Genomic DNA, 23,341 nt, shown 5'->3' with positions numbered 1-23,341 from the left:
GATGTTAATTTCGAAGAGATCATAGACATAATTTAGTTTGCCCTTCTTGTATTACAAAGAAGAACTATTAGTTATTAAAGTAATACAAATAGCTGCCATTTACTAAGTATCTACTTCATGCAGGAACTGCAAGTAAATAAGTGTGTATCTTATTTTCTTCTTCAACATGACTTTATTAAGTTAAAAGCTATTATTCCCATTGTACTTAGATTAGATAAATTTTTCAAGGTCATCATTTAGAATTTGGTAACATATGAAAAACTTTATTATAATGACCTTTGTATAATGAGATTTGATAGGAATTTAACATTTTAAAGATGGTTTTCTTTTTATCTGTTTTAGTTAGTAATATTATATATGTTTTCATACGTATTTGTGATTCAGTTTTCACAAGTTGAAATTTATATTTATGCACAAAGAATCATCATGAGTATTCCAAAATAATTGTTCTTAAAGACACATATAGGTTAAATTTGTGAGGCTCACTATTCTATTATCAAAGCATTTATCCTTTTGAACTAATCATTTGACATGCTTTTTGCAATTAACTCTTTAGAATTTTATGTATTATGTGTAATTTAAAATATATCTTTAACTAGTTTAAATATTTCAATCAGGCATTTCATTATTGGTTACTGAAATACCAAAAAAGATATAAAAGTAACTTAATATTTTTAAGGAGATATTAGAGAAGTATAATAATTTATCTTGCATGATTGGTAGCTAACAATAAAAGTATAAAAGGGGAGCTTTATATAATAATTATTTACAAGCTGCTATAAGCAATTGTGGTAGGAACTACTTCTCCATGCTTATATATCAATTTTGAAATGCCAGATGATTTATAAAAGAAACAGGGCTCTGTTGGTGCTTGCCAAACAAAATGACAGGTGTATGTGGTTGATATATTTTAATCAAGTTGTGTTGTTACGCACATCCATTTAGCAGATTTTTTGTTTCTTACAAGTTTTCTTTTGCTTATTCTAATATGTGAGTATATTTTATTAATAATACTAGGTTTTCCTCGTGAAGCTTTTTGTTTAAATCAGTTTCTTTCATTACAGAAACACCTGCTGCATTTCCAGACACGGTAAAGGAAAAAGAAACACCAGCCCCTGGTGAAGATATTCATCTAGAAAGTTCCATTCCTCATACTGATTCAGGAATCGGAGAGGAGCAAGTGGCTAGCATCCTGAACGGGGCAGAATTAGAGACTAGCACAGGCCCTGATGCCATGAGTGAACTGTTATCTACTTTGTCATCCGAAGTGAAAAAGTCACAGGAAAGCCTAACTGAGAACCCCAGTGAAATGTTGAAGCCTGCGCCATCTATATCTAGCATTAGTCAAACCAAAGGCATCAATGTCAAGGAAATATTGAAAAGTCTTGTGGCCGCCCCAGTTGAAATTGCAGAATGTGGCCCTGAACCTATCCCATACCCAGATCCAGCACTGAAGAGAGAAGCGCAAGCTATTCTTCCTATGCAGTTTCATTCCTTTGACAGGTAGGTACTGAACTTATTATTTACAGAGCTCTATGCATAGAAGGAAAATTAGAGTCTGTTAATTTAAAAATATTAGGAGGGTCTTCAAAACTTTGTACTTTTTACTGTAGGTTCTTACTACAAAGACTATCAAAGTGACAGGCCAACTGGATTGATCTCATAGTCAGGCATTTTAATAATATGTTTCAAAAAAGGGGGTTTAATATGAAATGGCGATAGCACATTGAATTGGAAATAGGGAAACACAGATTCTGATTATAATCTATCATCAAGTGACTGCAGTAGATTGGAGAAGTCATTTTATATATATATATGTTTTATATATTATATACATTTATATATACATATATGTGAGGAAACTGGAAAGTAATTGTTTTTTGTTTTAGGGAGAAAAGATCAAGTTAGGAAGTCAAATGTTTCTTAAATGTCAAAATAAATATATAGTCAAAATGTAATATATATTCCATAATGTTTTCTCTAAAATAGCCAAACTGCTTTGTCCCAATTAGAGACAGTAATTTTTTTAGAGTTTAGGGGTTGAGGTGTGGCAGTAAAGCCATTTTCAGTTAGAATGAATTATCTTTTTCATACATAAATATGATTTAAAATTTGCCTATAAGCATTTCAGCCAGCATCCTACAGATATTTCTTGAAAATTTATTGTGAAAATATGAATGGCATTAGTCATCATGTCAAATATAAAGAGATAGAATCAGGTTTGTTTTCTATGAACTTAAAGTAGTAAAAGGAGATAAAATGTTTGCAGATAGTTGTCTATAAGATAAAATGTGTTAAGTGTTAGAAGTTTTTTAAAAACTAAAAAAAGGAGGGGTATAAAAGGTAGGAAATTGTTTCTTTTTTTTTAATAGTTTGGAGGTTCATTCATATAGTTCCTTGGATGTTCCTTATGCCAATTCATATTTGGTTTGTGTTCCCAGGATATATGTGTATGTGTGTTTATGAGTTTGTATAAGCATAAGCATGTAAGTATTTGTATATATCTGTAAATCTTTACCTATGGTCATAAGTTTTATGTTCCATTTAATTTTTAAGTTCTATACCTAAATTTTGTTAAAATATAAAACAGTAGATACAGAGAATCATTGTAATTTGCGTAAGAGAATCCAGTGAAATAAACATTAAATAAAATATTTCTGTTCTAATTTGGATTATCATTAGAACAGTTTTTTTCATTAAAAGTTAATGAAGCAGTCATCTGAGTGCCGATATTCTTAGCTACTCAAAATTTATTACACTTTTGAGGATATTGCTTTACAAAAAATAGAACTTTCCACTTGTTCCTGGTAGCATTTGTGCAAAATGCAATGAGAGTGGAATCATTCTTCTAAATTGCATAAGTAGAAATGAAATCGAGGAGCACAAAGCATATTTCAATTCTTTTTAGGAGAAGGGTCTCCAGTGTAGTTAATATATGCAGTAGCTCAAGTACTATCAAATGTAAATGATGAGGTGATATTGATGAAAGGAGGGGATTGAGGTCTCAGGGGGCGCTGATGACGGATTGAACAGAAGCGGCCTTGCACTGCACGTAACTCAAGTCTGTCGTCTTCAGTGCTCAAAGCCATAATGGGAGGTGGCAGTCTGAAATGAGTTGCCACGGCAAAGAGTATTATTTTTGAAATGCTTTCACACAAATCACTAGGCCCTGCATACAACTTAGTTTCATGCTTTAATGTCATCAGGAGGCACAAATTGGTGTGTCTAATTGTTTGCCACCTGCCAGGAAAATGAGCTGCCAGCCAGCCAGACGGGTTTGATTGTCTGTCAGCCATTCAATAGATTGAGAGTGACAACATCAAAAATTTAACTTCAAACTCTGGAGCTTTGAGCAGCTTTTCTGAGACATCATCCCCACAAGTCCTTCTGGACAACTGCATTTTTCAATTATATTTCCAATATATTGCTACCATTTGCCTTATCTGTCTTAAGGTAGCTATAATTACATTATGAAGTATATAAACATATTTCTGAAGCACTAAAATCTGAAATTCAAGTTATGACATGTCTTTTAACATCAGATTGAATTCCTTGAAAATCGGATCCAAGAAGACAGGCTTTAGAGGCAAATCTTGAATACTTACAGTTTCAAACATAGAATTAGCATGGGTCTTACTCTACCAGTAATGTATTTTTCATTTATATCTTTAGTTGAAAAATAGCTGTAAACTCAGCTGCTCATTGCTTTGTAACTAAATCATACATAATAATATTGTACAATCGCAGTGGAAATCACCTAGGATTTTCCTTTTGTTAGCCAATAGTTTATTTGTTCTATTGAAAATGTGCTAACAATGTATATTCTTTATACTTATTCTAGATTGTAAGTTTGGGAATAACTTCCTAAAACAACTGATGTCAATTGAGTTATGTTAACTTATGTTTTACATGTGGAGTTTCTCCTCACTTAGGATGGCACATTGATGAATTTCAGTGTTTTGAAATTTGTAATATCGTTTTCATTCGGTAAATTGCAACATCAAATTTTAGAAACATTTAGACTTAACTAAAATAAACCTTTTTCTTTTAGTATTAAATCTTTCATCAGGTTGTATTATGAAATATTATATAAATTTTCTTATCTATATATATGGGAAATGCTGATTCTTTTTCTTTCATTTCCTCCAGTCATCATCTATGCAGATTTAAGTATATGTCTTTGATTACAATGAGTGGCCCTAACAAATGTATATTTATGCATTGTAAAGCACTGAAAATCCTAGACATCCGCTACTGTCATTCTATAGATGGAACACACTGTATGTGTAGAGGAAATATGATTACGAAACTACAAGAGTTTTTCTACTCTTTTGTTACTATGAAGCGAAGAGGAATATTTATCATGGTTTTATTTCTAAGAGAAGAGTTTAATAATCTCATAATAGAACTTATAAATCTAGTTGCAGAGTTCCCCAACAGTACTGTCTCCTGTGGTAGATTGCTGAGTAGATCTTTGGTTTATAAAATAGCCTAGCTGAGCTGTATTTTTTTCAGGCATCAGTAACTCTGTAACTTTTAGGTTGAGGGAATGTTTTTCTCTAAAACCACCAATTAAGCTTTACCATATCCTTTAAACTAAAATTTAACCCTGTATATCCAAATGCTTTTAATCTTTTGAGAATTTTGTATGTATCTGTGATTTAGCTCAGTCTTAATTCTCCAGGGATTCCTGAGACGCCCCCTTAGTTTGGACAAAAGACAATAAAAAAAGGCAGAGGACAATATGCTTCTCTATACATTTTAACTGTCGTTATATTTCAGAAAATTATCTTAAGTCTGGGATATCACAAAAAGCTAGTAATTGTGTTGCTTCTCTGGCTAGTATACTATGATCTTATGATTTATATTTCATCCTTTTTGATTTTACATACCTGCTTGTGTTTCAGTTACTAAGTTTGATATGTTCGGGCAAATCAGTTTGTATTTTTTCCCCTCAAACTTTTAATATCCTTGCTTCCAAGTATTTCATTCTCTGAAGAAGAAAATCTCTGAAATAAAAAAAATATTTTGTAAATATTATGGGACTAAAAAACAATATATATAGCCTTCATATTACTGAACCTAAACTATAAGCTTAGTCTAGGTATTCTCTCTCTAGTTTTTTAACATTAATGTTTTAAATATTAGTGCTAAGGATGACAATTTAGGATAAATAAAAAAGAAATGTTTAGTAGAGATGATGGAATCCTCCTACATTGATTTCTTTAAGCTTAGAATTAAGTCAGAATATGAAAACTTACAATTACTGCTGAGTACTTCAATTTCTGTTCTTACAGTTTTCTAATTTTTTTTAAAAAGTGTTTTGATTATATCACTTAAAGGATGAGCAAGTAAATGTAAGCTACATTGATTAAAACTCTGCCAGCCTTTACAATTGAAAGTTTCTATGATACCTAGCCACTGAAATCCCAGCTTGTATTATGCTCCAAGTACCCTGGGTATAGTATTTTAAGGCCAGTTGCCAGAAGATGCAGTTTTGACCCAGCATGGTTGTATCCTAATTTCCCCAATGTTGTTGCCTTTTTCTCTCCTGGCATTTCCACAGACAGTTAAGTGAGCTGAAAAAAGCATCTCTCTTTAAAGGGTGGACTAATGAAATACTCAGTTATTTTTCATACATCCTCTTTCTCTACAGGTATTCTAAATACTTTACAAGATAGCAATGAATAAATCATGAAAACATCATAAATAAACTTGTGATTTCTAATGAGCTGCAGTAAATTGTAATGTCAACTTAAAAGCAGAAGTAAAATTTTTTTCTTCATAGTTTCAATTTTTTCTTTCAAGATAGATGTTTAACAACAGTAAGCCTTGTTAGATGAAGAGTAATAATCTAGAAATTAGAAGAAATGGCTATCAGTAATGGGTCTCTGTAATTAGTTGTGACCCTTATCTGTTCTCTTTGGTTCTCTGGGACTCAGTTTCCCAACATATAGAATAATGCATTATTTCGAAAAAGTCCCATAAAGTTCCAAATTCCTAGAATAAATGAGATGATGGCCTTACAGTTTGTCTCAAAAAGTGGCAGATAGTTACGAACTTGGTTAAAAGACCTGAAATCCAGAAAAGATTTGATATGCCCAGTCTCAAAGCTATCACCTGTTTCCAGGTGTTGCCCCAACAAATGCATCTTCCACATTTATGTCAGAGATGTTTTTCTTAAATGCAATACGGATGAAGATTTTGAAACAATTTCTTACTACGCAGTAAAGGATGAACTTCTTAGTTTGGAATATAAAGTCCTCATCTTTCACCAGCCTTAAGGATCTATTTGCAGTCCTTCAGTCTTAGGATTTTTCATATCTCTTTGCCTCATGAAGTTTCTAATATTGAACTTTCCTCTTCTTGGCTGATTCCCATTGGTCCTTTTCGATTCAGCTTACTCTTCCCTGATAAACCTCATCCTTTATGTTTCTGAAAGTTCTTGTGCATCTCTAATCAGAGTTGTTATCGAAATACATTGCAGTTGATTTATTTGTCTCTTGTATTTTCTTCAAGTATCTCTGACACGGGTTATGTCTTACTTGTCTTGGTATCCCCTAACTTGTCAGTGTAGTTGTATTCCCTTAACCTGTCAGTGCTCAGTAAGTGTTACAGAAAAGAGGGAGCAAGTGGAAAGAAGAAAGGAATTATTACAGGATCCATGAGTGAGATATAAAACTCACTTGTCTTAATAAGTCACTATTTAAAAGCCATTTCTTACTTTCAGCTTTACACTTAGGACAGTTCTTGAGGTGTACAGATCAAATAGTATCCTTTTTACAAAACTCACATAACTAGTTAATGGAGATCCCCAAGACTGTCTTTGGACCACTTCTTCCATCTATTTGCATTGACTTCTTTGGTGATTTCATCCATGTTCCTGGCATTAAATAACATATAGTCTGATTACTACCAATTTTATGTCTCAGCCCAAACCTGTCTCCTAAACTGAAGACTCATCTGTCTGATTGCTTATTCAACATTACTACTTGGATGATTAATAACAGTTATAAAAAAACAAAAACAAACAAAAAAAGAACTGTTCCAACCATAGCAGTTCCATAATGGCAGTTCTGCCCTTCCAGTTGCTTAAGGCAAAAATCTTTACGTAATCTTTGACTTTTCTCTCATACTCACATCCAGTCTTCTGCAAGTCGTGTTTGTTCTGCCTTCTTAATATAGTCAAAATTTGACCCATTTTTCACCAGTTTCACTTTGCAATTCTGATCCAAACTACTCGCATTTCTTACTTAGATTATTGTAGTATTCTCCTAACCAGTCTCCCCGCCATTTGCCTTTTCCCCCTTGTCTATCCTTAACATAGCAGCCAGCGTGATCCTGTTATAACCTAATGTTATATTGCTCCCCTATTCCTAAGCTTTTAATGGCTGCTGATCCCACTCTGAGGAAAAGACAGCATCTTTACAGTGGACTATAAGGACCTATGATCTGAGGCCCTGTTACTTCTTTCATCTCATCTCTTATATCTCTGCATATCACTCAATCTTCTCAAGTCACACTAGCCTTCTTCCTGTTTGCTATCCCATGACACTCTTCCTTAGATACCCTCCTGGCTTGTTCATTCACCCTTCAGTGTTTCCTCAAATACCACCTTTTGAATATGTCTTCTCTTAGCCACCCTTCCAATAATACTTGTTATTCCTGTCCATGCTTATTTTCCTCACAACACTTACCAGTTGGTGTACTATATTTAATCATTTATGTTATTGTATTTTCTGTCTCTCCCTATTGAAATGTAAATTCCATGAGGGCAGAGATTTTGTCTGTTCTATACATTGCTATATCTCAGAACTCAGAACAGTCCCTCACACGTCAGAGTTAAATGAGTGAGCAAATCTTAAGATCACACGCCAAATCTATGGCTTTGAGATAGGATGAATTCAATGATGGAAAATTTTACACTTACATGTATTTTGTAATACACTCCATGTATTACAAAACATATAATTAATCACTCAGTGAAACATTTTGTTGAAGTGAATTAGATAGAATAGTTTTCTGGCTTGTGCTACTTTGATGATAACCTTTACAGCCTTGGCACATGTATAGATTATATGTAGTATAAAGGAAATTTCCACTTCTTTATAGTTTTCAGTCTTAAAGTTGTGGGACAGAAGTGTGAAATTGTATGGGAAAATATGGAAAGAATATTCATAAGATAGAATAATGCACTTTTTAAAATGTGTGTAGTGTAGAGTATTCTAGATATCCATCAGTATGACTGGCAGATCTAGTAGAAGAATGGAGTATGCTAATAGTCTAGATTGGTGGCTCAACTTTTGTGGCTATATTTTTGGAATCCAGATAAAAATTGTATGCTCACCATAGAAAAATGTATATACTCTAAAAATGTGTGTGTTTTTATGCACCCTAATGGGGCACCCACAATGGGCACATAGACTCCTAGGTAAGCCTTTTGATGTAGGGGGGGATAAGTAACCAAGTGGAAAATGTTGACTAAGATTTTGTAAAAGCTGAAAATTTTTACTTTCATATATAAGTAGTTGCAAATACATAATAACATTCCAGAAAATAACTAATATGTTATCAACACATACTGGCAAGTATAAACATTCAAATAATTTGTAAAATATATTGCTTAGGAGAGAGAATGGTCTGAGGTGTTAGGGAATGGGTAGTGTTGGTGAATAAATGATATTAAGGACCAAAATGGACAGTCCTCTGATTCTAGATAAACAACTTCGGCATAATAATCAAAGGGGAAATAGTAGTTCTAACAAATGCATAAAATTATGGATTGAAAAAGAATTGGAGAAATCAGTCAAACCAGCTTCCCACCTCTCTCACCACCATTCTTGTGACATGGTCATCCTAGCCCTTTGAACACATCAGTGTTTGGAAACTGGTGCTCATAAAAATTACTAGAGAGTCCTTTCCCATGTTGGCCCTAATCTGGTATTTGGAGATACGTGGAAATTTCATCTTGTTTCCTTGTCAAATACCTTCAGATTTTTAAAAATTGGTGTAATTTTTTCTCACGTCTTTACTATAATTTTCTAGACTCTCAGTCTTTCCTGACATGACTTGTGTTCTCGATCTACTGTGATCCTAACTGTTCTTTTATGGACATGATGCTTTTTGTCATTATTCTTGAAATATGGTGCCTAATACTATACATAGGACTTTATGAGGTCTGACGGTCACAAAGTATATCAGGATTATTGCTTCTTTGACTCTGGATACTGTTGCTGAGGTAGACCCAGATCGCATCAGCACTTTTGGGAGCCATAGCAATACTAAGGATAGCTAAAATGTTTGGACCACTTATAATATTCCAGGTAAAGTGCTAAGCATTTTATATGCAGTATATCCTTTTATCTTTGTAACAGTCTTATGAAGTACAAACTATTATGTCTTATTTTAAAGGTAAGGAGGATGGAGCTTAGAGAGATTTATTTGCTTACTACCTTAGACATATATACACTACCAAAGTAAAATAGATAGAGGTAGAATTCTAACTCAGGTCTGTTTGACATTAAAAACTGGGCTTCTAGACACTGTACTCTATTTATATCCCATGTTGTACTAACTACCAGACTGCTGAGTTTGCTGTCAGTGAAGTGTCTGGAGGCTTTCATGTCAATTGCTATTAAATCAGATGTTTTTGGAAGTTTTTTAGTAGAAAGTCATTTAATGTCGTTTGCATTTATTTACAAGCCATCATTACAGGTTGTTGAGATGAAATTTTTTTTCCCTCATTCATATAACTAATTTTTCATAATACATATCTCATACCCTCAGTACTTGACAAGATGCCTGTAGTAGCCTGTTACAGAGAGCTTTTGTACAAAGTTGGTAATGATCGGTTAATCAGGAAGCTTTGGTAATATTTTTTCCTACCATCTACAAATTTGTCTCACAGCACTGTCAATCAGCCTGTGTTTCTGTATTTTATCCATAAGAATTCTAATGAGAGATTTAGGAAAAAATATTGTAGTTTTACTAATGACTTCTTTTCAAATCAAGAATTGATCATTTTCTTTTCTTTCTAGATAGGCAATGAAATAGTTTAGAAGTTTAGGGAAGACTTTTGATGATAAATCCAAAATATTAGTTTGGTTTCTTTTCTGTTGATCTTTATGTAGATCATTGTAACTAAATACCTTATCTTGGAAGCAGAGAATTATTTCACTTTAGAAAATGGTAACAGTTATTAACATTTATAAGGCATTTCATAATTGACAAAGTTCTTTTAAATACAGTCTCATTTAATTTCTCCAGGCATACGTGAAGTGGCATTTGTCTTGCCATTTTTACTGAAAAACTGAAATTTAATATCACATAGCTTGAGAGTGATTTAGTTCTCAAGCCTTAATCTTCTAACTCCATATCCTGTATTCTCCATAATGTCACACCACCTCTCAGTGAAATAAATGAAGGTGTTCGATGAGGAATGATCAATGAAGGGATTGAAAGCATAGTATGTGCTTTTGGAAATTTAATAAGATAGTTGAAAGTTCAAGGTTGAGTCTGATGAATTTGACACTATCCATTAAGGAAAAAAAAAAGTATCCAGAAAGAGATAATGAAGATTTTTGTCACGAGTAAAATTATTTAAGATTATAATTACTTTGGTCACAAAAAAGTTTTAAATATCCCTAAAATTGAAAATAATAATTCTTATAAATTTAGATTTTTTACATTGACAAAGTCATTTTTCTTTGAAAATCATTGGTATTAAGGAAGTTTAAGCCATAGACTTATTTGACAATGAGCCATTGATATAGTTTCCTTTAAATAGAACTTTTTAATGAGAAAATTATAAAATATAAATACATTTAAAAGACCTAGTTTAGATTGGATATTTTTTACTCTCAGTCATTAGTTTTCAAGCATTATATTTGAACTTAAAATATCTCATACATCTACTTTCTAGATAAATAAGTTCAATGAGTAATGCTTGAAAGTATTTATTAAATGGAGTTGGAGGGCTGTAAACTTTGAGAAAAATGAAGCTTCACTGAAAGGAAGTAAAGATATTTATTATGTTAAAGAAATAGTTTATCTTTTAAATTGACTACTATTCACATCCATTTATATTTAGGGTTAACACAGATGTTAAGTTCAGAAATTTTTTTTTATGAAATTCATTTAAATATGCTAACGAAACATGAGGAAATTTTCAACTTCTAAGTTCACAAACTTTAGAAGCTAAATAGATCTTTTACCAAATGTCTGTTGTATCCTCTCAGTTCTCTTTCATTATAATACCATTCCTACTATGAAAAATAACTCAATTTTGTTCAGGAAAATAAAGTTTAATTTTATTATGCCATTTGTTGTTATTCCATATTTCTTGGCTTAATATTTAGCTTTACTATGAGGAAGCTTCAGAATTTGGCTTTCAAACGTTTTTATGACTATTTTCCACATTTAGAATATGATAGAGATAGGATGAACATTATATGTATGTATATTTTCACACACAAAAAATCCCTATATGCATATGAAAAATCTAACTTGAGCACGCATTTTTCCAGTTTTCCCAGATTCATGATTATAGACCACATGTCATCTTAAAAAAGATTTGTAAATTCTAGATTCTACATAAATGTTTGCCAAATGAATTATAATAGTTAACACACTTCACAATATATCCTTAATGTCTATATCCTTTTCACCAATTAAGTTGGGATCAGGAATTAAAAAAAAAAAAAAGGGAAAAAGAAAGAAAAGAAAATTTGATGTTGATTACATGTATCTGCCATAGCAGGATTAGAATTCATCTTAGACCTTGTGTTATTTTTCATCATTTCTTGGCAGGAGTGTCGTGGTCCCTGTTAAGAAGCCCCCTCCAGGTAGTTTAGCTGTAACCACTGTAGGAGCCGCTGCTGCTGGAAGTGGGCTGCCAACAGGCAGTACCTCTAATATATTTGCTGCTACTGGAGCTACACCAAAAAGTATGATTAATACAACAGGTATTGTCTTTATCTATTTTTGTGATACCTCATCTTTTTCTTTCTGTTTTCTGTATCTTCATTTCTTCTGCTTATTTGATCTTAAAAATTAAAATACCCTGATCATTTAAGATTACCTTAACCTTTAAGAAGGTTATTCTTCATGTTATCTTTCAGAATTTATGGTTATAGGGTGTACTTTTTAGTTTGAGAACACTGTGGGTTTTGTTTTGAGTCTTCTCAAAACATGATGCCATTTACTTTCAGAGTGAACTCAGTTTGCTGAAAGATATTTGGGGAGCAAAACCAAAAGATAATTTGAACACTGACATTTGATACATAAAAATTAGTAAATTGTACCAAGAATATCAAGGTATATTAAATATATTAGTGACAGAAAATAGATTTAGTGACATTTACTGGTTGAAACCTAATATGTATTTTTTACAAAGCTCCCCTGAGAACCTTGACGATATGCAAGAGCCTCAACTTGACAAAAAGTGCATGTGAATAAGAACCATTGTTTGACATTGAATTAATTTATATACTTAGATTACAATTATATCCAATTCATTGTCCAACATTTTCCTAATAATTCTAGAAACAGAAAATTCCAAATCACTACAGATTTTAAAAGCCTGCCTAAAATAACCTTTTTTTTTTTTTTTTTTTTTAAATTTCCAGAAATGTTCCTGTTGATTATTAGCTAAATAAATCCTTACCCAAATCTTTGTGATTCCATTTTAGGTATTTATACAACGCAAGATGATCCCTGACTTTTCTTCCCTGACTATAGTAGCCTTCTCTTCTCCAAACTGTATAGCCTTGAACTTTTACATCTATTATCATTACTTAGATTATTCCCATTTTTATTAATTTCATAGCTCTTCTTTATGCTTTCTGTATTTATCTTGTTTATCATACCACCTCAGTCTGACATATCATGAACAGCACATTTATGGGGTTGTAGTAAGTAGAATGTACTCTATCAAGCATATTTATGTTAGTAAATAAAAATCATTAATGGAATTGTGTTAAAGAACAAAACATCTTTGATTTATGTATAGATATATATACAAATATTTATATCTGACTTATCTGAAAACTTTATATAAAGTTTTTTCTATCCAGTTTACAGTCTTACTCCTTATACTCATTCTGCTTTCTAGAAAAAGGAATAAAAATCTTTTCCTTTTACCGAAATGTATACTCAGAAAAGTGTTTAAAAGATTTTTTAGATGTATACTCAGAAAAGTGTTTAAAAGATTTTTAAAATATACCAATGTAGTAGAAAGAAAAAATCTACATTTGGTGTTTATTGACTAAATCCTTACTCTTTAAGAGATAAGTAAATAAAAAAGCAAGTCATCTCTTTTTTATCTTTATTTGAAACAAGGTATGATATTTTCCTTTAATTCCTATTCTATGAATTAATAATAGATATGGGAAATGATGGTAGCTAGAAGTCCAGTGATAGTATAAAGCATATACTACAATAAAAAAATGTAAGTAATGAACATCCTCCTTAGAAATACATATATACAGATACACAAACACACACACAAAGAAATTGAGGGCCAACATCTAAACTGGACCCAAGACTCATTTAGATTTTGACATATACATGCTGTGTAAGTGTTGTGAAAATCCCAGTTTTATGGGAATTAGTGTTAGATAAGATAAAGATAAGATAATATTTAGGAACACTAGATGTCCCTCAACTCCACTGCTATTTAATATACTTACATGATGTTAATATAGGAAAATCTGTTCTAAAATGGTGTCTTCATATCGTTGAGGAGAACTCATTATTTTAAAATCGGGTACAAATCTTATACTCATTATAGCCCTTCTTAAGCAATCATTTTATCAAAATAAGCACTGATGCTGCAGTGCCACAAATTTATGTTGAGATAGTTTATTGCAAATTATATCTTATATGATGAAAACTAAAAATATAACAATATAGCAATAAAAACATAAATTTTTCACATCTAAATTTGCATTGTTTTATCAGCCTCATTTTATCTAAAATTATTTTCATTTGTTGATGTCTTTTATTTATATCCCATTTGTAATATGTAGTTTTGTTTAGAGTAACATAAGTAAATAAACTGGATTTTAATGCAATAGCTATTTTTAATAATTATGAAGAGTTATTAGTGTACCGATGGCCAAATGATCTTTTAATGGCCAAATTCTATTTTGAAATTCAGATGAATATTTTTTTCAAACTCAGATAGTAATGATGTAATGAAAATTATTTTGTTAAATGAATTTATACTTAAGGCTAAAAATTACTATTTTGGGAACAGGTGCCGTGGATTCGGGGTCCTCTTCTTCTTCCTCCTCTTCTAGTTTTGTGAATGGTGCTACCAGCAAAAACCTTCCAGCTGTACAAACTGTTGCTCCAATGCCAGAAGATTCGGCTGAAAATATGAGGTATACATAACTATTTGATTTTTTACTCCTTTTACTCCCTTCCTCTCACCTCAAAAATAGTGAAACAGTATACATTAAATACAAAGATATAGTTAAGGATTCTTAAGAATGTTTAATTACGTATTTTGTGATTATATCTCATAATTGCAATGTTTTGATATTTTTAGATAGTTATGCATTATATAAAAATCATTTATTATATTTCAGTCTAAACTGAGAGATCTTGAATGGTTTTCATGATCTGACTTGCCTGAGTTTATAATCCATTGTCATATCGCACATTACTGTTTCCTGTAAGGTAGAAACATGCAAACGTGGCACCGTGATGAAATTGGACATCTTTGGGGTGGTGAGTTTAAAATATAGACTTTCAAAATAAATCTGCAGAGTTATATATAACATATATAATTGGAAGTTGAATCACCAAACATTATCTTTTCTATCGCGATTAATAGATACAAATGATCTGCAGTAGCATGTCAGAGAGAATTCCTAGAAGAGTTTGACCAAAATGCTTGGAGTTAAATTGCACATATACATACACACAGTATGTGTGTATTCACATTTTTAATTGAAGTGTAAAAGCTCAATGAAAGAACGATGTTATATTACTATCACTCAAGGCAAGAAATAGAACGTTACAGGTACCACAAAGCCCCCACCTTTTGTTCCTTTTTTTGCCACTATTCTTGCTCCTCTTCACATTCATCACTCTGACTTCATACTAGATTAGTTTTGTCTTTTTTGAATTTTATATGAGTGGAGTTGCACGGTATGTATTCTTTTTGTCTCTGGCTACTTTTTCTCAACATTATGTTTATGAGATTTATCTGTATTGCCTGTAGCAATAGTTTTGTTCATGTTCATTCCTTAGTGGTTGTGTACTACAATTTATTAATCTATTTTATTGATGATGGGCATTTGGAATTTTCCAGTTTGGGACTATTGCAAATAATGCTGCTTTTTCACATAACAGTGCTGCTTGTACGTTACTCTTGGGTATACTACACATTTGTATGCATATGTGTTGGGTAAATAACTGAATGGAACTGCTGATTCATAGTGTTTGTGTATGTTCAGTTTTACTAGATAATGCCAAATGTTTTCCAAAGTGGTTAATGCAAGTTTACTAACTCACTAGCAGCGTATGAGAGTGCCTACTTTTTTATATCTTTAAGAATACTTAGTATTGTCACATTTACATTTTAGCCATTTTGGTAGAAGTATAGTGGTATTTCATTGTATTTTTAGTTTGTATTTTCCTGATAGTTAACAAGGTCGAGCACCTTCTTATATATTTATTGGTCTTTTGGTTTTCCTCTTCTGTGATTTCCCTGTTGGAATCTCTTACTCACTTTAAAACGTTGAGTTGTTTGTCTTCTTAATTTGTAAAGTCTTTTCTCTTTATGCATTTTGAAAATGAGCCCTTTGATGATTATATATTGTATATATATCTTCTCCCATTCTGTGGCTTTTCTTATTATCTATGTGATATGTTTTGATCAACACAAGTTGTAAATTTTAATGAAACTCAATTTATCGAGTTTTTGTTTTTCAGTGCTTTTTGTGTTATAGATGAAATCTTTGCCTACATTTTCCCCATCTCATCCTCTGGCTGCTTTATTTGTGCTTTTTATATTTAGATACATAGTTCATCTGGAATTGAGTTTTGTGAATTTTATGACGTAGGAGTACTATGGATGTCAAGATGACCCAGTGCCATTTATTTGAGAAACTCTCCTGTCTCCCATGCTCTGCCACTTTTGTCACAAATCAAGTGTTCCTGTATACTGGATTCTGCTTTGGCACTCGATTCTACCCAATTTGTCTGTTTGTCTATCCTTGTGACATACTGTCATAATTAGCTTTAGGTTTAATAAGGATCAGTATCTGGATAAGTAATGTCTTCCCATCCTGTCCTTTTTTTTTTTCCAAGGAAGCCTAAGCTATTCTTGATGCTTTGCATTTCCATTTAAATTTTAGAATCAGTTTATCAGTATCCATATTGAAAACAACTTGCTGGGATTTTAGCAAGGAATGGAATTTATAGATCTGTTGCAACTGGAGTTACATTTCATCTATAGATCTCTTTCAATATTGTGACTTCCAAACTATGAACAGCTTCTATTCCTTCCATTTCTTTAGTTTTTAAAAAATTTTTTTCCAGTAATGATTGTTAGATTTTTATGTAGAAGTCTTATATGTTTCTTATATGATATATTCTTATAATTTAAGTATTTTGTGTTTGTATCTTCGTTTCTCTAGTTTCCAAAATAAATTTATTGAGATCATTTGTTTATGTTGTTTAAGCTCAATTTAAAAATACTCAATTTGAGTGTACATTTTAACGAGTTTTGAACAGTTTATATGCCCATACAACCGCTACCACAATGAGGATGTAGAATATATTTATCACTCTATATAGTTCCCTGTGCCCCATTTATAATTGACTCCATCCTTCCCCAGGCAAGCATTTATATGCTTTTTAATATCATAATTTAAATTTGTCTTTTCTAGGATTTCACATAGATGGAGTCATATAGAATACACTTACTTTCTTGTACCTACCTTCTTTCACTCAGATTTTGAGATTCATTCATTTCTTTTTGTTTATGAGTAGTCCATTCCTTTTTTTTTCTGTGGAATGCAGGCCTCTCACTCTTGTGGCCTCTCCTGTTGGGGAGCACAGGCTCCGGACGCGCAGGCTCAGTGGCCATGGCTCATGAGCCCAGCCGCTCCGTGGCATGTGGGATCTTCCTGGACCGGGGCACGAACCCGTGTCCCCTGCATCGGCAGGCGGACTCTCAACCACTGAGCCACCAGGGAAGCCCAGTCCATTCCTTTTTATTCTTGAGTATTATTCTGTTATATGGCTATCCCACTATTTATTTATCTCCTCACTTGTTGATAGACATCTGGGTTTTTTCCAGATTGGGGCTATTATAAATAAAGATTCTGTGGACATTTGAATACAACTGTATTGTAGACATATGATCTTGGGTAAATAGGAGTAAAACAACTGGTTGAATAGGAAGTATAGGCTTATCTTTATAAGAAACTACTGAGCTGTTTTGCAAAGCAGTTGTATCATTTTATATTCCTTTCAACAATGTGTAAATGTTCCATTTGTTCCATATTTTTGTCAACACTTGGCATTCTCAGTCTTTTTAAGACTTTATAATTTAAGACTTTTCTGGGTAATCATATCTCATTTGGATTTATTTTCCATTTTCCTAATGATTAAAGATGATGAGGTTTTTTTTCTGGTATGTTAATGGACCGTTGAAATCTTTTGCTATTTTTTTAAAAAGTAGGGTTGTTTTCTTGTGAAATGTCACCATTCTTTATGTATTCTGATTATATGTCCTGTGTCAGATATTCCATTCTGTGGCTTATATTTTCATTTTGTTAAAATTATTTAGAACAGGAAGTTTCTAATTTTCACCAAGTCCATCGTTTCAAAAAATCTTTTCTTTTATGGTTTGTGCCTTTGTATCTTAAGAAATCTTTCCCTAGCCGAAAGTCATGAAGATATTCTCATATATTTTCTTCTAAAAGTTTTGTAGTTTTAGATTTTATGATTAGGTCTATGATCCATTTTCACTTAATTTTTGTGTGTGTGTGTGGTGAGGTAAAGTTTCAGTTTTGTTTTTATCCATATGTATATCAGTGTTTCAGCACCACTGAATTACCTTGGCACATTGGTATAAAATCAATTGGCTGTCTATGTGTGAACCTATTGCTGGACTCCATACTACTTCATGATCTATATGGCTGTCCTTATGCCAGTACCCCACTTTATTACTATAGCTTATAGAATATCCTGAAATCAGGTAGTATAAGTCCTCTAACTCTGTTCTTTTGACCGTTGCTTTGACTTTTCTAGATTGTTTGCATTTTCTTATATGTTTTAGAATGGGCTTGCCAATTTCTAAAAAAAAAAAATCCTGTTGAAATGTTAATTAGGATTGTGTTGAATATTTATTTAAATTTAGGGAGAATTGATATCTTAATAATATTGAGCCTTCTAATCTACAAACATTGTCTATAACTCCATTCATTGAGGTTTTTAATTTCTCTAGCAACTTATTATAGCTTTCATTGTAAAGGTCTTGTACTTAGTTTTGTCTTTTTTTTTATTAGTTTTTCATGTCTTTGATGATATTCTAAATTAAAATTTTTACTTTAAATTTCCAGTTTTGAGTTAGAAGCCAAACAAAAAAGGATAAATACTATATGTTTCCATTTATATAACATGATAGAAAATGCAAGTAAATTTTCTTAACAGAGAGCAAATTGATGATTGTCTTGTTAATTATGTCTCAATAGGACTGAAAACAAAAAAGAAAGAAGATTTTGTGTGTTGGTAGTATATAGAAAGAGAACTGACTTTTGTACACTGATTTTACGTCTTGCAATTTTGCTTAATCCACTTAAATTTAGTAGTCTTTGTTAGATTGTTTAGACTTTTCTCAACTCAATATTATCTGTAATTTCCTTATTATTTTCTGTGTGAAAGATGATGTCACTTGTAGCTTTAGTGTTATTTATTCTTGTAGCTTTGAGATTTCACCAGTGGAGCCATCTCTGCCTGGAATATTTTTTTTACTGGAGAGGTTTTACAAATTAAATTCTTTCATTGGATAAGTGACTATTCAGATTTTCTGTTTTCTTTTTGCATCTGTGTTGGTCATTTGTGACTTCTAGGAATTTAGTCATTTTATCTAAGTTATTGGATTATTCCCATAAAGTCTTTCATAATTTTATTATTATATTATTATTTTAAAACACTTGTAGGATCTCTAATGATGTTTCCTCTTTCATTCCTGATTTTGTAATTTATGCCTTTTCTCATTTTAGCATTATTAGAGTACCTATTGACTTTTCAATATTATAATTTTCCCCCCAGAAATTAGACATTAAATTCATTAATTTCTTTTCTGTCTCTATTACATCAAATTCCACTCTTTTTATTTCCTTTTAGTTATTTCAGGTTTACTTACTTTTCTCTTTCTATATTTTTAGGGTGGAAACTTAGATCAGGAGTCTATAAACTACAGCCCAGGGACCAAATCTTCCTGCCATCATAAACTTTATATATAAACTTTGTGTAAATAAACTTTTATTGGAATACAGTCACATCATTTGTTTATATATTGCCTGTGACTGCTTTCACATTACAATGGCAGAGTTAAGTAGTTGCAACAGAGATAGTATGCCCTAAAATCTTAAAATGTTTAGTATCTTACCCTTTACAGAAAAAATTTGCCAATCCCTTGCTTAGATCTTTGATTTTAGATTTCTTCTTTTCTATTACGAGCATTTAAAGCCATAACTTTTCCACTAAGCACAGTTTTAGCTGTATTTCAGAAATTTAATGTTGTTTTAATTTTCATACAGTATTTTTTCTAAGTTTCTCTATGATTTCTTCTTTGACTTCTAAGTGTTTCAGAGGTGACTTTGGAGATTGACCTTTCTCAGTATAATGCCATGAGGTCCATCCAAGTGTGTGTGTATTAATGGGTCCTTTTGTATTTCTGAGTATTATTTCATGGTATGGATGTATGACAGTTTGTTTAACCATTCACCCACTAAAAGACATTCGGGTTCTTTCCATTTTTGGCTAGTACCAAAAAAGCTACAATAAACATTTGTTTTTATGTGAACATACATTTTCATTTCTCTGGGATAAGTGCCCAGAGTGAGATTACTGGGCTAATATGGTAAGTACCTATTTAGTGTTATAAAAAACTCCCACCAGCAATGTATGAATAGTCCAGTTTCTCTTCATTTTCACCAGCATTCGGCATTGTCTTTTTTTTTTTTTAAGGCCATTCTGGTACGTATGTAGTGATATCTCATTGTGGTCTTCATTTGTATTTTCCTAATGGATGATTCTGAACATCTTTTTGTGTGCTTATTTTCCATTAGTGTGTTCTCTTCAGCAAAATGTCTGTTTATATCTTCTGCCCATTTTATAATTAGATTGCTTTTTCACTTTTGAGCCTTAAGAATTCAGTATTCTAAGTACAAGTCCTTTTTCAAAATTGTTGTTTCCAAGTATTTGCTCCCAGACTGTCGCTCGTGTGTTTCGTCCTCTTAATAAAGTTTTTGGCAGAGGAAACTTTGCATTTTTATTGTAGTCTAGCTTATGATGTCATGTCTAAGAACTCTTCACCTCACCTTAAGTACTGAAGATTTTCTCCTGTGTCTTCTATAAAGTTCTGTGGTTTTAAGTAGTAGTTTTAGTTTTAAGTCGGGGTCCCATTTTGAGCTAATTTATGTGTAAGGTGTGAGGTTTATGTCCAGGTTTATATTTTTTCCTGTGAATGTCCATTTGTTGCAGCACCATTTGTTCGAAAGACCATTCTTCCTCATGAAGCATTTTTAAGACCTTTTAAGGCAGATCTAGGGTGGCCTTTATTCTTGGGCTAATTTTGCCACTTAGAAAGTGTGCTGAATTTCTCCTGAATGCTCAGTATATCTAAGGAGGTCCCTCCTTTTTGGCCAGAGGGAACGCAGACAATTCTAGACCTGTGTGAGATGTAGAAGATGCCTGTTATGACTCCTCCATAATTGTTCTTTCTTCAGAAGTTGTTCTACTCTAACCTTGGGAGCTTTCAGGCATCCCATACCTAGATTGTTACTCAGCCAAAGATTACTGTGCTCTCCATACACCTTCCTCTTGCATACTATGCCCTCCAAATTCTATTCACCTTTGCCTCCTTGAAGTACAGTTTTAATCTTGTCAACTGAGAAAGGTTGCTGGATTCTGTATCTGCCCTAATATGGGAAATACCTCCATGTAGGAAATCTGGGTGCTGGTGGGACTCACCTCGTTTGTTTCTCTTTCCTCAGGATTTTGTACCCCACATTTTGTATGAAAATAGTTGTTCTCCACATTTTGTAATATTTTCTAGTTGTTAGCATGGGAGGTAATTGTAGACCATCTTAACCCCTTCAAGGTGAAAAGTAGAATTTGATACTTACGTTTCCTAATTTATCTATAATTCTTTCTAACTAAGCATGTATGGACAGTCATTTGATCCATGAATGTTGGCAGTTTTATCCCCCATTATACAAATACTTACACCTTTTTATTTCTTTTTCCTGACTTATCGTATCACCTAGTATCTCCAATACAGTTTTCTATAGAAGTGGTTAGAAAAGGCATTCTTGTCTTCATCTCAAATGAAAAGCTTTGAACATTTCATCATTAATTATGATGTCTCCCGTCTATTTAATAAAGATACTTTTTATCAAATTTAAGAATTCTCTTGTGTTTATAATTAACCAAGTTACCATCATTATGGGTATAGAATTTTATCTCTAAAGAGAGGGTAAGTCATGGAGATGACCATGTGGTTTTCCTCCTTTTTCTGCTAACATGGTCTATGATATTGACTTTTAATTTTAAAAATGCTAAACAAACCTTAAATTCCTGAAAGAAATCCAATTTCTTTGTGATGTAAAATCTGTTTTACCTTTTGAAGAGCTTATGTAAGATTGGTATTTTTTATTTGTTTTTCTTTGTTTTCTAAAATATTTGGTAGAGTTCACAAGCAAAGACATCTGATCCTAGATTTACTTTTTGGGGAAAGTTTTTAAGTTAAAATGTTACAAGTATCCCCAGATTTTCAGTTTTTGTCCTGTGTAAGTTTTGGTAGATTCTGTTGGCATAATGTAGTTCATAATATTCTCTTATTATTATTTTAACATTCATATAATCTGTAAGAAAGTCCCTCCTTTTTATTCTTTTTTAAAAAATAAATTTATTTATTTTATTTATTTATTTTTGGCTGCATTGGGTCTTCATTGCTACATGTGGGCTTTCCCTAGTTGCAGCGAGCGGGGGCTACTCTTCGTTGCAGTGCATGTGCTTCTCATTGCAGTGACTTCTCTTGTTGAGGAGCATGGGCTCTAGGCACACAGGCTTCAGTAGTTGCGGCTCACGGGCTCAGTAGTTGTGGCTCACGGGCTTCAAAGTGCAGGCTTAGTAGTTGTGGCGCATGGGCTTAGTTGCTCCACAGCACGTGGTATCTTCCCGGACCAGGGCTCGAGCCCGTGTCCCCTGCATTGGCAGGCAGATTCTTAACCACTGTGCCACCAGGGAAGCCCCCTCCTTTTTATTCTTGATGCTTATTATGAGCTTGTTTCTGCTTTCCTTCCTTGCTTCCAAGTCTTGGCAGTGATTAATCAATTTTATTTATATTGCCATTAAGAAACATTCACTAGAGAGAAGTAAGAAGAAACTGTTAGGTTGAAGTTTATACCTTATTATCTTTTCCTTAGTGCAGTGGATCTTAAACATCAGTATGCAACAGAGTTACATGGGAGGCCTGTTAAAACACATTGCTGAGCCAATACGTAGTTCTAGTTCAAGACTGAAGGCCTGAGAATCAGGAAAGTTGATGGTATGAGTTCCAGTATGGAGGCTGGGAGGCTCAAGACCCCAGAAGAGCTGATGTTTCAGTTGAGTCTGAAGGCCAGCAAAGACCAACTATCAAGTAGAAGGGGTTTTCTCTTATCTAGCCTTTTGTTCTATTCACATCTTCAGTTGAATGGATGAACACACACACATTAGGGAGGAAGGTCTGCTTTATTCAGTCTACCCATTCAAATTGTAATCTCATCCAGAAACACCCTAACAGACACACCCAGAATAATATTTAATCAAATTTTGGGGCACCCTGTGGTCCAGTCAAGTTGACACATAAAATTAACCATTACATGAAGTGATCTTGGTGTGCTGGCTCTAAGAATACACTTTGAGAAATAGTGTTTTAAGTGATCATCTTCTACATTGCAGCATTAATTCCTGATTTATATAAGTCCTCTTCCCAGACAATGTATGGATCTCAGTGTAGCTTAACTTCATCTACTCCAAATTTGGCAAACACACTTATACATATGTGTATGCATGTGTGTGTGTATGTGTGTGTGTGTGTGTGTGTGCA

General features: G+C 32.7%; 1 protein-coding gene across 2 annotated transcripts in view; it reads left to right on the top strand.

Moving 5' to 3' along the window:
- Positions 1–23,341, top strand: part of NBEA (neurobeachin) — a 609,882-nt gene that overhangs the window by 221,504 nt on the left and 365,037 nt on the right. For both annotated transcript variants that reach the window (XM_024755508.1, XM_024755505.1), the window contains 3 exons: positions 1,065–1,503; positions 11,809–11,963; positions 14,258–14,384. In XM_024755508.1, the coding sequence (XP_024611276.1) occupies positions 1,065–1,503; positions 11,809–11,963; positions 14,258–14,384 (721 nt within the window). The remainder of the gene's footprint in view (positions 1–1,064; positions 1,504–11,808; positions 11,964–14,257; positions 14,385–23,341) is intronic.

The sequence above is a fragment of the Neophocaena asiaeorientalis genome, unplaced genomic scaffold, assembly GCF_003031525.2.
Source record: "Neophocaena asiaeorientalis asiaeorientalis breed wild unplaced genomic scaffold, Neophocaena_asiaeorientalis_V1.1 scaffold59, whole genome shotgun sequence".
In the NCBI taxonomy this organism is placed as follows: Eukaryota; Metazoa; Chordata; class Mammalia; order Artiodactyla; family Phocoenidae; genus Neophocaena; species Neophocaena asiaeorientalis.
Note: the sequence above shows the minus strand (reverse complement) of the source record. Positions and strands in the feature narration are given on the sequence as shown.